Source organism: Miscanthus floridulus, chromosome 3, assembly GCF_019320115.1.
Source record: "Miscanthus floridulus cultivar M001 chromosome 3, ASM1932011v1, whole genome shotgun sequence".
Classification (NCBI taxonomy): Eukaryota; Viridiplantae; Streptophyta; class Magnoliopsida; order Poales; family Poaceae; genus Miscanthus; species Miscanthus floridulus.
The window spans coordinates 97,699,676-97,716,206 of NC_089582.1; the positions used below are offsets into that span (position 1 = coordinate 97,699,676).

The 16,531-nt window shown below is 49.7% G+C and overlaps 1 protein-coding gene and 1 pseudogene across 1 annotated transcript; both read right to left on the reverse strand.

Annotated features, from left to right (window-relative positions):
* Positions 1-5,681: 5,681 nt before the first annotated feature.
* On the reverse strand, positions 5,682-7,766 carry LOC136546221 (large ribosomal subunit protein eL34-like). The gene is made up of 4 exons (XM_066538185.1): positions 7,610-7,766; positions 7,405-7,484; positions 6,154-6,263; positions 5,682-6,073 (listed from the first exon to the last, which is right to left on the reverse strand). The coding sequence occupies exons 1-4, from the start codon at positions 7,686-7,688 to the stop codon at positions 5,983-5,985; spliced, it is 360 nt and encodes a 119-aa protein (XP_066394282.1). The 5' UTR covers positions 7,689-7,766; the 3' UTR covers positions 5,682-5,982.
* Positions 7,767-10,875: 3,109 nt separating this feature from the next.
* On the reverse strand, positions 10,876-16,044 carry LOC136541948 (uncharacterized; annotated as a pseudogene).
* Positions 16,045-16,531: the final 487 nt, after the last annotated feature.

Here is a 16,531-nt window from a genome sequence, read left to right on the forward strand (position 1 = left end):
CTTACTTGATGGCCTCTACCTTGATGCAACCTTACCCCTGCATACCCTGCTATTAGGCTAGACACACGCTTACTGCTATATTTCATTGCTTACACTTCTACTACGCTTATACTACATTAATGCGTGGTGGAAACTGGTGTTATCTAGACTATGGGAGAGTGCTGCGTGTGTGACTTGGGTGTGTGGAGGGTGAGGGTTGTGTCGACCAAGTTGGAGTATACGACGAGCCTAGGGCAAGTCTTGTCATGGGGTGCTACCTGGGCACCCCTGGAATGGATACCTATGGTGGGTAAATGGTATATGAGGTGGTCCTGGGTGTGAACCTATGATGGGAGGAGCCAAGGATGGAGGTGCTGTGGTGGCATGATAAATGGAAACCCTGATGGAGACATTCTGGCTTGGTCATCCCTAAGGACTTACTAGTACTTAGATTCACCGGGAAGCCTTACGTACCACTCGCCCTATATGGTGCGGGACGGCCGGACTACTTGGTAGGATATTGCCACTACTGCTAGGTTGATAGCGGACAGTGTAAGGAGGTATGGGGCGCGGAGGATTCCCCCACACCCTTCCAAGACGTTATGGAGACCTTGTGGACCTGGCTCATGACTCACAGTTTTAGCCACCCCAGACTAGACTTGGGGTGTACTAGGGCTGAATGGTAGAGTGGCATTATCCTAGGCTAGCAAGCGGCCAGAATTAGCCTAGTTGACGACGGTCAGCGAAGAAGGCAGATCTTGTGGTTATGTAAAACCTCTGCAGAGTGTATGGTTGATGGATCGATACATGTGCCGACCTGTCGGCTATGGACTATTCCTGGGTTTCGCTTAAACTAGATAGTGAGATGAGTCATTCTCTTCTTCCCCCGTGAGAGAGTGTCGGTCGTAGCCAGGGGCTATAGGCCTTGAGATAGTGCCTAGAGGGAGTTGGCCTGTCGACTGAGCGATGGTATGGTGATGGTATGGTGATGGTATGGAGATGGAGGTATATCGATCCCAGGATCGAAACCTGGCTCTAGAAAGGGAATAGGGTGGAATATGTGTGGGAATGGTGTTAAAACTTGACCAACTATTATTATGTACTTAATATGCTAAAACATAGGAAACCCCAGCCTTGTAGGTTCCTTTTGATTATATCCCACTTGCATCCAATTTCTACAAAGCAATGCTCATAGGGTGGGAGTGGACAGTACAAATCGTACTGATAAATTTTGGCACACAGGTTCTGCTGAGGAGTATAGCTCTGAGGAGTTTGACGGTTGAGGGGTTCGTTCCTATGCTCGAGTTTTGGCGATCTTATCTTCAAGCTGTTTTGAATGAATGCTACTTTTGATTCCGCCAATGCGGCGATGTAATAAATTATGTAATTCCGCACTATTTGTACTCTGATATTATCGTTGTATGGATGTGGTATTCGACTGGAAATTTGGGTAATATGATCTACAACGGTCTTATTACACTTTGACTCTATGGTTTTCCCTTCGCGGAAATCAGGTCGCTTCAACTGCCTCCATCCATTAGTACCTTGGTGAGTCGCTTCATGCTGATGATCGGGTCGACCATGAGTGGATATCATCCTGGTTGTGGGACACTTTCCGAGTGGTTGGTCCAATCAAAGGTTATGGCAGACTCCTACCATTGGAGGAAAGTAGGCGCGGCCGGCTCGGCCGTATAGACCTCACGGCGTGTGAGCTTCTGGTGACGCTAGGAGTCATAGACCACTGACCCTTCGAAGATCATGAGGCAGCCATCCAGCATCGAAAAGCCATCGTCCCTCCCCTCAGTGTTATCCATGGTCGGCTCGGGGTCCCTCCCATGATCCCCCTTGTCGAGGCCTCCGGACAAGAACCACTTCATGAGGCCGCAGTCCTTCTATAGATGTTTAACGAGGAAAGCATGGTTCAGGCATGGCCCTTTGAGCATCTTCTCAAAATGGTCTAGGGTACCCTCAGTATGCTTCCGACCCCCCTTGCGGTCGGTGACAGCCACGAGCGAGCCCTCGTGCCATTGCTTGCTCTTCTTCTTGTTGGGATGGTTGGAGGCACCTTCGCCGGTGTCCTCATCCCCCTTCGCCTTGCCCTTGAGGCGATCGAAGATCGCTCCGACTGCCTCCTCGTCCGAGGCATGGCTGGTGACGATGTTGAGGAGCTCCTTGGTGGTTCATGGGCCCTTATGTCCTAGCTTGTGAACTAGGGACTCACAGGTGGTCCCAGACAGGAAAGCTCCTATGACGTTAGCGTCGGTGACATTAGGTAGCTCATTGCACTGTCGGGAGAAGCACCGGATATACCCATGAAGGGTTTCCCTTGCTTTCTATTGGTAGTTTTTGACATCCCATGGGTTCTCAGGACACTTGTATGTGCCCTAGAAGTTTCCCATGAAGATCTCCTTTAGGTCTGCCCAATTTTGAATTCTGTTGGGCGGAAGGTGTTCCAACCATGTTCGTACCGAATTGGCAAGGAATAATGGAAGGTTGCAGATAATGAAATCATCATTATCCGCTCCACCAGCTTGGCAGGCAAGCTGATAATCCTCGAGTCATAGTGTGAGGGTATGGCCCCCAAGACATGGGCTGCACCATCAGAGGTGGTCCAGCCCACAAGATCAAGGCGTGCACGGCGCTGCTCGGCATGCACCGCAAGACATTGTATAGTACCAAATAGGATACTTTACTTGTAACCCTGTCTCTCCAGACTATATAAGGAGAGGCAGGGGTTCCCTAGCAGATAGGATCCATCAGGATCTATCAGATCAGATCTACATATAGATCAATACAATACACCAAAGACACAGGACGTAGGGTATTACGTCGATCAGATGGCCCGAATCTGTCTAAATCGCCGTCTCTGCGCCTTGTGTCACCATCCGGTTCCTGATCACTCGCACGCGTCACCCACTCATTCCCTCCCTCTCCTTCCTCCAGCTCCAGCAGCCTGCTTTGCGCCCGCGCCGCCTCTGCCCTATGAGCCCACCCCCTGCACTTCTCTCTCTCCCTTACCCACAGCCACACACCACCGCTCTCTCTCTCTCCTCTCCTCATGAGCACCACCTTCTCCTCTGTCTCTCTCCCTCACCGGTGGCCGCTCGCGTAGGGCCCTATCTCTCTCTCCCTCACTGGCGGACGCTCTCTCTCTCCTCTCGCGCAAGGCCCTCTCCGATGGCCCCCACGTGGTGGATCGAGGCACGACGGCGGTGGATCGGGGCGTGGCCATGGCGGATCGAGGCACGGCGGCGAGCACGGATCTGCACTATCCACCTCCGGCGAGGGCGGATCGAGGCATGGCGTGGCGGATCGAGGACCGGTGGCGGCGGATCAGGAGGCACGGCGGTGAGGGCAAATCTGCCCTGTCCACCTCCGGCGAGGGTGGATCAAGGTGCGGCGGTGGCTGATCCAGCAGCCTTGCGCGTGGGAAAGCCTCACCCGGCGGCCACACACGTGCGAGGCGTGGACTGGATCCGGCGGCGGCGGCGTGCAGGCGTGGACTGGATCCGGCGGCGGCGGCGTGCAGGCTCCGGTGGGCTCGTACGGCTGCTGCTGCTTCACTGCTGCACTGCTGCTGGAGCACGCGCAGGGCCCCATGCCGCTGGAGTCAGCATGCACTCCTCTTCTCCCGCCTCCCTCTAGCTCTGCCTTTCTTTCCCCTTGTGCAACCATGGCGCCCAAGGTAGCTGAACCAAATCCACATCCATGGCTGGATCCCTTCAACGATTGATACCCCAAATCAAATCATCAGCATCTCTAGTTGCTATGTAGCCATTTTGCCCCTTCGATTAGGACTCCTGGTGTTCTCTATTTTGGGAACTTAGCTTCAGTACCCACCCAGACTGGATTTGTCACTGGTCGTGGTGCCGCAACGGGGCTTGGGGGCTTCCGCGTGCGCTGAGGCGCACATGATGGCGCTGTTGGGCGACGGCGCTCGGCCAGGGGTGCGGCCATGTGGTGGCGCTGAGCCGACGCTGGCTCTGTGTGTGCTCCTGCTTGTTGCTGTGTACTCCCCCTTCGATTTCTCCTTCTCTAGTGTGTGCAAGTTGGGGGCGGCGGCAGCGGCGGCGGTCTGCTCTACCGTGGCGCCGTGCTCGGTGGCTGTGATGCCAGGATGGGCCAAGAAAACCCGTGCATGCTGGCGCAAAGCAGGCTGCTGGAGCCGGAGGAAGGAGAGGGAGGGAATGAGTGGGTGACGTGCGGGCTTCACATGTTGCTGAGACGCAGGCCTGCGTCCTCCATGGCGGTCAACGTCAGTGTGGCGTGGTCAAAATCACTCAACGTCGATCAAAATAGCCTCATCCGTGCCTAGATGCTAAAAATGAACGGTTTTGACAGTTAGGGTACCGGTACTAGATGGTTTTATAGTTGAAGATTAAAATTAGACCCAGACAATAGTTAAGGACAAAAGTGAACTTAATCATTTTCTATTTTATCGCACGTGAACCACAACGGCATGTACAATAATGGAAATATATTTTATCGCACATGTACCACAACGGCATGTACAATAATGGAAATATATGATTTGACATCTAACTTTAGTACTCCCTCTAGGTTGATAAAAGAAATCATTTTGAACAAGGTTTGGATTAAATATTAAGAATATAAATTATAAATAATATTTAAGTTGTTGAGTTTGAAATGTAAAAACCATGTAAATAGATTTGTCTTGAAAAATACTTTCATAAACATATACATATAGAGAGTGCTCGGCTGGTATTAAATTACTACTGTAGCAGCTAGAAAAATACTGTTTATGTTAAAATTTAGTGAGAGAAAAACACTGCTCCAGCTAATAAAAAAGACCAGCCAGCCAGCCGAAGCTGACCAGCCAAACACACTGATAACAATTTTCAATAAATACTTTAGTAAAAATATGAAGTCAAAGTTATTTACCAACCTAGAGGGAGTATGCCGATATAGATTATGTTATCTAACTCAAGAAGATGGCCGAGTTGATCTAAACCACTAGTTTCATGTACTAATTTTTTACATTTTTAAGCAAAAATCCTGAAAAAAGTGGTCATGTAAATCAAAGATATTTTTCATGTTTTTAGTTAGGCAAAAAAGGAGCATATTATCAAGCAAAATTTTACATTTTTAAGCAAAAATCTCGAAAAAAAGTGGGTCATGTAAAACAATGATTTTTTTTTATTTTTGTAGGCAAAAAAGGAGCATATTATCAAGCACAATTTTTTTACATTTTTAAAACAAAGATATTTTGTGTATGTATGAATCGTAATTTTGCAAAGCATAACCTTTCCTGTTGTTCTTGACAATTTTAACATTTTTTAAGAAAAAAAGGGATATTGGCCCCGTTCGGCTTATGCCATATTCGGCTTGTTCGACTTGTTTTTTCAGCTGAAACCGTGTTTTTCTCGGAACAGTGTTTTTCTCTCACAACAATTCAGTCAGAACAGTGTTTTTCAGCCAGTTTCAGCCAAAATTCAAACCAGCGAACAAAGATATTTTGTTTTCTGGATTGTACAAATCATATTCTTGCAAAGTAACCTTTACCACTAAAATTATTTTCATATTATTAACGAAGATATTGTACCTAGATGTGTGACTCCGCAAACTCCCTACCATGCAAACGTATTCTGGAGACTGGTAAGACAACAAGGACTACGCGAGTAAGCGCCAACAATTACCGTCTGAGGCAGATGCACGATAAAACGTATTGCAAACTTATCCCAAAATCAGACAAATCGGAACAAGAGCTATTTGCAACAGGCAGGAAATAAACACCAACTGAAGCCCAACTCATGTGAACTCAGGCTTGCAGTTTTAGCAAAGTGAACAAAAGCAACAGGGGGTCATATGTCATCTCATAATCTTTGACATCACAATGGTAGACAGATTTCAAGGTACCCTAGAAACAGTTGTCGGCTCAAGACATACTAGAACACAGCTAGAAAAGACTAAGCCATTGATCATCACCATCGACAAAAATATCTTGCCTTGTTTACAGAAGAGTGGCTCACTTCTGCTTCAGAGTTACTTTGAGGAAGTCTTGTCTTTGGTCTTCTGTAATTTCAACACCTTCTTGACAATCTTCTGCTCTTCAACCAGGAAAGCACGGATGATCCTGTGGGGTTACATAGACAAGTTAGGAGGTTTGCAACTTTAGGGTTATCAAATCCAAAGATACTGAAACTATTTGCTAACCTTTCTCTAACTGCAGTTCCCGAGAGCACTCCACCATAGGGACGGTTCACAGTTCTGCGGTTCCTAGACAACCTGGACCTTTTGTACTCAGCAGGCCTCAGATGGGGAATCTGAAAATGGAAACCATCACGGTGTGAGCAATAAAGATGGACTGCCAACAACAACAACAAAGCCTTTAAGTCCCAAACAAGTTGGGGTAGGCTAGAGTTGAAACCCAACAGAAGCAATCAAGATGGACTGCCAACACAGACAAATAATAATAAGGCAAATTGTAGAACATGAAAACACATTCTCCAGAATCAAATCAAGAATAGCATCAAAACATACTATGATGAAACACATTAAGGGATTCACAATATAGAATTCCCACAAAATATGAATCAGTCACCATTTTCCTAAGGAAATTCATGCTGATGCAACAACGCCAACATTGACTGTTTTCTGCTGCGGTGCATATTTTTCTCATTTGGAACTGGAATGACAATGCCAACCTTACCGGAAGTGCATAATTTGATTAACTGAACTCAAGAAAAACTACCAAGATTGTATCCCCAAACGTTTCAGATGTAAGATCTCACATTAAAACCAATAAGATAAATACAGAAATCAACATTCAAATTACCACTGTGCAAACTACCAAGTGCACATATGAAATACTTACCTAGAAGGTTTGCTGTATAAGAATCACCACTGTACAAACAAACTAGTATGAATGTATGATCATAATGAGAAAATAAATCATATTATCAAAGCAATGTGAAATTGTTGCTGGACATCTGACAATAATAGAATTAGGGCCTGTTCGGCTGTGCCCCGCTGAGGAGGCTTGCAGCCACTGCTTTAGCAGCCGTGAACACCCCCTAGCTTTCAGCAAATTTCGACCGGATATAGTGAGCCACCAATCCATTCCAACTGAAAGGCTCCATAGCCTCCATTACACAACAAAATATAGAGTTCGGGAAACAAACTCCACTCTATGAACTTCATGCATGTGCAACAAGGATTGCAGGTTGCAGCCCAAATTTCACCGTTTCCACACTAAAAAATGCTAAACATTCTAAAATGACATAAAGATGGACATGAACACCTAACTCCACTACATTTTACGAACAGATTACCCAACTTCAACACCCCGATTTCCCCACCACCGTACCAGTCCCAACACGAATCCCCCTACCAAAGACTAACAATCGTGAGCTACGTCCCACAAGTATAAGGTGTGTTATGCTGAGAAGAAAAGTGGCAACTCACCCCCTGGATCTTCTTCCCGGTCACGGGGCACTTGGGCCCGCTGGCTCTCTTCTTGGTGTACTGGTACACGAGCTTGCCACCTGCGACCACAAGCCACAAACCGATCTAGCACATCAAAAACACATCCAAAGCAGATATCAAAGGAACCACCAAAAATGGAGTGAAAACAAAAGAGAAAATGATGGGAAGAGGAGGAGATTCGAACCAGGGGTCTTGACGACCCGCGTCTGGTTGGACTTTGTGGCATAGCTGTGCCGCTTGCGGTAGGTCAGACGCTGCACCATCTTGCAGCCGTCGCGCGCGCCGCCGGTGGATAAACCCTAGTGGGAGGCTGGAGCAGAGAGGCTAGGAGAAAGAGAAGGGAGGGCGTGGCGGCGGCTAGGGGTATAAATGGATGTGTCGCGAGGTCTGACCTAAATCGGACGGCTGGGATCAGTTTGATGAGATAATGGGCCGGACCGAAGTAACAAGGCTCTACGGGCCCACCTTCTACAGGTTGATCTTCCACGGCGCACCTCTGCCGTCCAGGCCTGCTGCCGGCGACATGAGCGAGACTCTGATCCAACGACCGAGTGTTTTGGAGATTTTTTCCATGAATTTACACCGTTTTTTAGCTCTTGACATCTGATTTTTTCCATGAATTTACATCGTTTTTTAGCTATATTTACATTGTCTTATTATTATATTTACAATGATTTCTTCAATATAATTGATTTGACAGAGTGATGTAATTTGAGGATAATACAACTTTTATTTGTTTGGAGTGCAGATCTACCAAATTTTTAAAAAAATATATAAATTATTTCTATGGATTGCAGATATCAGAGGAATATATGTCAAATTGTTCACAAATTTAAAAAAAAATACAAATTCTTCACAAAATTGAGGACGGGCGAGGTCCGAGCACGTGTTGCCGGCCTCCCGTCGTGGCTCCACAGGCGGACGTGAGTGGCTGAGTGCTGCTTCTCTTTTCCCTAGCGAGCGACGAGCGGCGGCCGGCGGTGGCGGCACGGGCGCAGCGCAAAGCGACGGTCGATAGGCTGCAGGGGGACATCTTGGCAAGGGCAGGCGACGGCTTGGCCTTGCTGCAGCCAGAGCGTGTCAGGCGTAAGCAACCGGCTGCGGGCAAGCAGCAGCGACAGGGGCATCAGAGCCAGGGCGTCGAAGCCCGGTGTCGGACGAAGGGCGGACGGGCCAAGAAAAAATCGGGTGCTGGAGCCTAGGAAAACATTAGAGTGTCAAGTGTCCAATAGGATTTCTCAAGAAAAAACGATAATGTTACCATTAAGATGTCCGGAAAGCCACACGCCTTACTCTACTCACTGCTCCATGCGCCGTTCGTCTAAAATAACCAAATCCCCATGAAAGCTCGTCTCCTCGATTCCGTGCTCCTGCGTCGCGGCTTCACGGCGTCGTGCGACCATCCGACCGTCCCAATCCATCACGCTTCCGCCTCCATCCCGCCGTCGCCTGTCATCCCCCACGGCGCCCCCATCCCCGCGGCACCTCCGCCTCCCACGGAGAGGAGGAATCCTCCGCATGAGGTACACTGCCAGCCGCCACACCGAGCAGCTACCGCCAGACCCGATCGCAGGTGGCTCACCCTCCGGCTCCAAACTCCATGCACGTGCTCACCGAGTGCAGCGGCGCCTCCGTCCCCCGCAGCGCCGTCGTGCTCCGTCCTTCGCCGCGGCTAGGAGAGGGGGCATCGTCAGGGCAGGCGCAGGTGCAACTGATCGCTGCCAGGCCACGCCACCATCCTCAGCTGCTGGCTGGCCATAACCGGTCGTCCCCCGCTCTACGTTGCGTCGTACGAAAGAAGGGTGAAAACGCATGTTGCAAGCGTCTGTTTCAAGTGTTTTAGAAGTACGTTGCAAGTATTTCATACGAATGTTGTAAAATTAGATCAAGATGTTTTACATGTTGCAATGGTTGTATATGTATGTTGCAAGCTTCTGTTCTCAATGTTTTATCTTTTTTTCGGACTTATGTTGCAAGCGTGTTTGTCTGGATGTTATATATATTCACACATATAATGCAAGTGTTTTAACTGGATATTGTGTATGTTTAGAATGGTTCAAGTGTTTTTCAGGTGTTTTTACAAGTGTTTCAGACACATGTTTTAAATGTTTCATTTGTTTTCAGTTGTATGTTGCAATTGTTGCATCTGGATGTTTCAAAGTTACATCGAGTGGTGCATCTCCCTCATCGCCTTTCTGCTATCTCGCCTCAGTGTCAGGCGCGGGAAGGCGGAGGCAGTCCCCACTGGCACAGGCAAGCCCCACGTGCTTGTGGACAAACGCAAGAGGCAAGACGTGGGCGGGTAGACACGGGACGTGAGGGGGGGGGAGCGGCGTGGGTGTCCGGATATGGGCTAGCGTCCAGACGTTTGTGCACTAGCCACGCCCAAGAAAAAAAGAAAATGTGGAACAAGATAGCGTGGCCACGGTTTTCTAAATCTCACTCTCTAAATTATCATTTGGAGAGCCATTTGCATAAAAATCGTTTTCTATATCTTTTCACTCTCCAAAAGTTTTTCTATATCTCATGCACACTCTAGAGAGCCATTCTCGTCTTCTATTTTTGGCATGCGAAAAATCCGGAATAAAAGATGGCTATATTTAAATGACCATTTAGAGAAGTTGTTGGAGGGTAGTTTTTTTTACCAAGATCTCTATTACTGACATTTAGGAAGGATATGGTTGTTAGCCGCACATTTAGCAAAGTTTGTCAAAAAAAAGATGTGGCAATGTGTGGTCGTTATCAAACACATCCTCAACGCTACCGATCTGTATCCCTACACGGCTACACGTCCGTTAAGGTTGCCACCCTAAGATCTACTACTGTCTTAGCTAGTACTGCTGTATACTGTTGAGCCTACTCAGCTGCATCTCAGTTTCGTCAGCTTTCAGTTATGAGATGTGTGTTCCTGTTCCTGGGTACAGTACTGTACAGTGTTTTGCAGCAAGGCCGTGTTTAGTTGGAGGCCGAGGCAGCGCCGCCGGATTCGGCGGCACTGTTCATGCACTGTAGCGTTTGTTTTTATTTGGTAATAATTGTCCAATCATTGACTAATTAGGCTCAAAACGTTCATCTCGTAGAGTACAACCAAACTGTGCAATTAGTTTTTGATTTCGTCAACATTTAGTACTCCATGCATGTACCGTAAGTTTAATGTAATAGGGAATCTTCTTTTTGTATAGTGCCAAATTCTGTAAAATGGGGAAACTAAACATGGCCCAAGTACTTGGGTTGTTAGATCAGCTAATGTGAGGTGGTCATTATATGGCTCATGTGACGAACAGAAAGGGCATAAGAACTGCTCATCCAGGGCCAGGAATGGCAGTGCAGTCAAAAAATGTCTTGCAGCCTTGCAACACAGTTGGGATGGACCAGTGGTAAAAGACGGTTCCTTCTACTGAAGAGGAAATGGCGTATGTACATTGCGATGACTGTAATTTCTAGGTAATGTAGGTATCATGGAAGCGCCATGGTCTCTGTAAGCTGTGGCCTGTTTATGAAGTTACAATTATAATTATGAACCTACGTATATAAGAAACTGAATTACCAAAAGGTTAATAAAATTCCTACACCCGTGGATTGATTACATGGTGAATATATTTTTTTTATCGAGCAAAAGGGAACAAAAAGAAAAGAAGAAAACCATATATATGTACTCTCTCAACAGGGAAACAACAAAAATGAAGCCTCCCTGTGGATCTTCCTATGATCTACCAGTATGATCTTGTCGAGCTTCGCCTTGCACCACAGCAGCTGCTCGCTGGTGATCCTTGGCATCCTCAGCACCCGCGCCACCAGTTTCATGTCCACCTGCGAGAAGAAGAGGTTCTGGTTCGATCTGTCCTCCTTGGGCTTCTTAAACTTCTTCACGATGCAGTTGCCGGTCCTGAGGAGGTCCTTGAGCCTCTTCTCTTTCTGCACACGATTCACACACATCGTCACACAACTAGCACTCCTACACTTACTGCTAGCAACTGTAGCAAATCAGATATTTTGCTTGCAGCCCTGCACTGCGTTGCAGCCTTACCTTCTGTAACGTGGAATGGATGTGCGCCATGAGATCGTGATCCATGGGGTCCTGGAGCTCGACGTGGGTGCTGGACAGGCCCTTGAGCACCGATGTTGTTGTCGTCTCGACTCTGTCGGCCTTGATGAACTCCCACATGATGTGCATCGCCTCTTCCATGATGTCCTCCAGCTCCTCGCTGGTTATCACGTAGTTCCCCTTGCGCTGATCCTCCATCCTGTCCTTCAAGCTATCCTCTGTAACCCAAAATGCATGCATCAGGGTCAATGTTTGTTTTCATTGAAAATTGAGGACAAACATGGACTACTAACTGATCTCAGCTCTGAATAAGTCTGAAATGGTCCTAACCTTTAATCACGGGTACTTGCAAGAGATTGCGAAGAACACATCGGTTGTTGATGTAGTTTGGCAGCCTAGGACCTTTGAACGATTCGTCCTCGACGAACCTCTGCACCACGACCTGAAACTGCTGGAACTCTCCGGCCACCTGGTTGTACTGGTGGCTGTGGTAAGGGTCAGACTCCGGGAGGTCACGGGCCTGCTCATACTGCCACCGGAGGAACTCCCATGACAGGCACATCTGCCCGACGTACACCGTCTCCAAATCATAGCGGAGCTCCTTGAGGAACCGCTCCGATGGGTCCTCGGGAGATCTCCGACGCGATGGCCGAAAATTGTGTGACAGGATGGATGCGACCGTAGGCGACAGGGACTTTAGAGAGTTGGTGGCCTGCTGGGGCCCTCTGAGCTGTAGGAAATCTGCAGCCAGAATTTTAAAATAGCCCTATATTAGTGCCTTATAAGAGAATACTACCATTTTTTGGAGCATGCTTAATTGAGGGAGGAAATTTACTACTTAAAGCAAGATAAATTTGTACGGTATTCCCTCCGTTTCAAATTATATGTTGTTTCAGTTTTTCGGACATATGCGTAGGTCATATGGAAAAGAAAACTATGTGCCTAAAAGTAGCTAAAACGATCTGTAATTTGTGCCTTAAGAAGCTTTCTTTTCTTGATGCATGCTGTATAATTGAAGAAAATAATTGCTAGGTAACTCAAGAAGAAGCTGCATCAATACTGAACTAGCTTTAGAAATGCAGATGAAGATTGGTTGTTACAAAAAGTCGTAGCAGAGTGAATCTTCACTAGTATTTTTAGACTTGCAGCTTCCATTAACTACACCTTCTTCGGAAGGAAGCCTAGCTTAACTAACCAGGTGAGATGTGTGGTCATATACTCATATGCACAATCATCCAGGTTAAAATTCTCCATCAGCTTGAATTTGAGTGTATGCTTTCTTCTTAGTTGATGAAAACCCGCCTAGTTGCATAGGTTGATCACATTTTCTTTAATGCACCTTTTTTTCTTCTTCTTTTGGTTAGAATGCAGTTCTTGATTCCTATCTCTGAGTTAATGGGTAAATCAGAAATAGCTTTCCGGTTGCACCCAACTAAATAAATGCTAAACATTACTGGAATCAGAGATAAGCAAAGGTAAATAAGTTTACGTCTGAGGAATCAAGCATACCTATTGCATACATCTTCTGGTAGCACAAAATGTCATACTTCCTCATCCTCTCCCTGTAACTCTTGTAGAACTTGTTCAGTTCGTCCATCGGGTCTTCACGAAGGAACTTAGCATCGATCCTCCATGGCTTGAGGTCCTCCATCGGAGCCTTTGGTGTCTCTGACTCCTCGAGGATTGTGGGCAGGCCGATCGACCGGACCTTTTTCAGCTCAATCTTCAGCTGCTCTATCAGGTCTTGGTGCTCCCACAGTGACTCCAGCTCGTCCTCCTCCTCATCTGTCAAATCCTTCCACTTCACTTCCGGATCCTCGCCATCTTCGTCATATACCTTTGCCTTCCCCGTGACTGAAATGTAGGCCTGTCGAGCTGCATTGTCCAAATGATCATTTCCACTATCTTGATCCTCATCTTCTCTGGTCTCTGAAATGTTTCCTGGCGTCAGGAACTACTCCATTTCGATGGTCGGTTAGACTGAATTCTTGCTCTGGAGTCTCTGGGACGCTCTTCTCATCAGAAACTGCAGCATATGGCTGATCATTTGTAGTACTGAAAGTCACTTTCTTCTGATAAGAAACAAGACCGTTTGAACGATCAGTTGTGCCCACATATTCTTCCTCTGCTGTATCCAGGCCTTGCTCATCAGCATGAGCCCCTAGGCGTGGCTGATCGTTTCTACTGACAATCTCTTTCCAAACATCAGAAATAAGCTCATGTGAGTGACCTCTCGTACCAACAAATCCTGTCTCTGGAGGCTCCGGCCTTCTCTTGTCATCAAATACTATTTCATATGACTGATCGCTTTCGCTGGCAGTTTCCTTCCTGGTCGCCAGAACTGTGCTCAAGTGAATGATCAACCATACCAATAAATTCCTGCTCCGATGGCTCCGGACTTCTCTTGACTGGGCCAGCATCTTGATCTGATGATACGACAGCTAATTCTCTCGCAGAGACTGCCTCTGGACTTCTTTGAGCATCAGAAGCAGCTTCACCTCCTGAGTGATCATTTAGAGTGATGATTTCCTTCTCCGAATGGTCCATACAGTCGTCAGCGACAGGAGCCAGATCATAGGCTGGTGCAGACTCTACCTTCTTGCCGCCCGACGAGTGCTCGTCATCATCGCTCATGTCGATGCCCACCTCCTCTTCCGCCGTGCTTCTCTGTTCGATGTCCTCATCATACTGTGCTTCAGCTTCTCTTGTTACCTTCTCCTCGTCCTCTTTGTACTCGACGTCCGGCGAAGGGCTGCGGGACCACATGTCCTCAGGGAACTTGGGAGAACCATCGGGAATGTTGTCTGGTGAGCCCTGCCGGACCGGAGCCCGGCGACACTGTCGTCGCTGAGTCCTGGTAAGACGGCTCCAGCTTGGCCGCCGCCTCCAGGGCTTCGATGGCCTTGAGCACCTTGGCCTTGTAACTTTTGAGGTTGCCGGAGTCGCGCGCAGACGCCGGGAAGTCCTTCTCCGAGAGGAACCAGTCGCTGTCGGAGTCGACGACGAGATCCTTCACCGAGTAGCCGTCGCTGGCGCTGGACTCGGAGTCGGAGTCGCCGAAACCGGAGAACTCCGACGCGAAGCTCATCCTAGCGCCGACGGCGCCGCCGCCCGTGGACGCGACGGACGGGGAGCTCGCAGGCTTCGGCTTCAGCGACGGCGCCCTCTTCCCGGACGACGCCACGCTCTCGCACACGTCGGGCTCTTTCGCCGGCCGGAAGTCCCTCTCCGTGAGGAACCGACCGCTGCGGGAGGAGACGTCGACCACCCGTCGCTCCTCGGGCTGGTGATGCGCCGGAGGCGGCGACGGCGGCACGAAAGACTCCTGGACGCGCACCGTCATGGCCTCCGGCTCCCTGACGAACCCTCGGAAGTCGCGCTCCGTCAAGAACTGATAGTTGTGCGTGGTGGCGACGATCTTCGGTGGCGCTGCCTCTTGCACAACCTCTCTGCTCTGCTCTTCTACCTCCTGCTCCTCCACCACTAACTCTGCTTCCTCTGCTTCGTGTTGGTGTTCTTGCTTCTCTGCCGATTGCAACGGAGCCAATGGTTCCTTCTCTTCCCCTCGTTCTCGTTCATCCTCTTCTCTTGCTGCTGTGAATTCTCTCGGAACCACCGCCGTCTCTTCTCTCGCTGCTGTGAATTCTCTCGAAACGACCACCACCGGCTCCGTTGGAATTTCGGGAGTCTGGTGCTGAAACTTGAAGCTGAGGCTCGCCGCCGTCGTCAACGCCGGCGACGGCGCAAACGGCTCGGGCGCAGCAGGCCCGTGCGCTGTGCCGCCGGCGTCAACGCCGTTGTAGTCGTACGCGGTCATACCCTCCATGTAATCCTCCTCGGTCGCCTGCATGAAGCTGAAGCTGCGCATCATCGCCAGAACCCGGTCATCTCCCCTGCCCGACACCTCCCTCTCCCTATCGCGGCGCGCCTTCTCCGTCTCCTCCCTCTCCCTCTTCTTCTCATCGTCCCTGCAAAGGAGACAAGAGCCCATCAATCGGTCGTCGTGCCAACGAACACGCCAATCGACACGATCGATCAGAACCCAGAGTTGAAGAAAGTTTAGAGTTTTACCTGGAGCTGGAGGGCTTGGACGAGCCAGAGACGATGTGGATGACGGCGACGAGCACGACGGTGAGGAACCAGAAGAAGAGGGGCGAGGTCGAGTACCCCACCACGGTGCGGACGAGTCCATACGAGCCGTTCGCCGCGGCGGGGGCGCTCACGCCGCCTCCTCCACCTCCGGCGTCCATGGCTGGACCCGAGACCATACGTCCCCCCTCACGCCAAACACACCATGAACGGAAGCCAGATACCCGCGGGGCGGGGTACGTAGCGGCGGGGCAACGAACGGGACGGGACGGGACGAGCTACCGATCGACCCTAGTACCGCGCGGCGCTGGCTTTCTACACCGCACCGCGGAAGAAGAGGGCGAAGAAAACAACGCGTCACCAGCCGTATCGAGCGGGCAGTGGAGACGAGAGGAGGTGGAAGAAGAAAGATAGAGGGCAGCAGGGCTGGGGGATCGAGAGCGACTGGCTCGGATGGGGGCTCCGACGGCGAGGGCCGGGCCGGGCTTCAAAAGAGAGACCGCGTCGCGCTACAGGTCGCACCTACACATTGACGTGACGCGCCGCCGCGCCGGGCCGAACCGCTACACAGACAGACGGATGGCGTGCGCGCACGCCGAAGCCGCCCGACCCGCCGCCGTCCGTCGGATCGCAGATCAGACTGACCGCGATCAGGAGGCCGGAGACGGAGAGGCCCTTGCCGGTGTCCTCCGGACTCCGGGGCGGCGGGTGGGGCGTCTGCTTCGCGTGCGACCAGGTGTCGCGCGGGGGTTAGGTTAATGTGGTGGAGGCTGACTGGGCCAAATAACAACCTCTGACCCGAACGCTCCTAACCCCAAACGACTCGTCGCTGCGTGCATGCGTCGCCTTCCCTTTTCAAAACCCCCGCGTTTTTTTTTATGCTTTCCTTGTATGACACTTTGGTGGCTTTGCACGGCACAAGAAATGGACTCGGCGTCGGCGACGGTGCGCGGCTGAGCGTCTCCGCCGTGC

Excerpts from the sequence above, each read along its gene's own strand:
- LOC136546221 (XM_066538185.1), bottom strand. The coding sequence starts at position 7,688 with ATGGTGCAGCGTCTGACCTACCGCAAGCGGCACAGCTATGCCACAAAG. Across the intron at positions 7,485-7,609 it reads GCGGGTCGTCAAGACCCCTG|GTGGCAAGCTCGTGTACCAG; the intron begins GTTCGAATCTCC and ends TTGTGGTCGCAG. Across the intron at positions 6,074-6,153 it reads GGAACTGCAGTTAGAGAAAG|GATCATCCGTGCTTTCCTGG; the intron begins GTTAGCAAATAG and ends GTAACCCCACAG.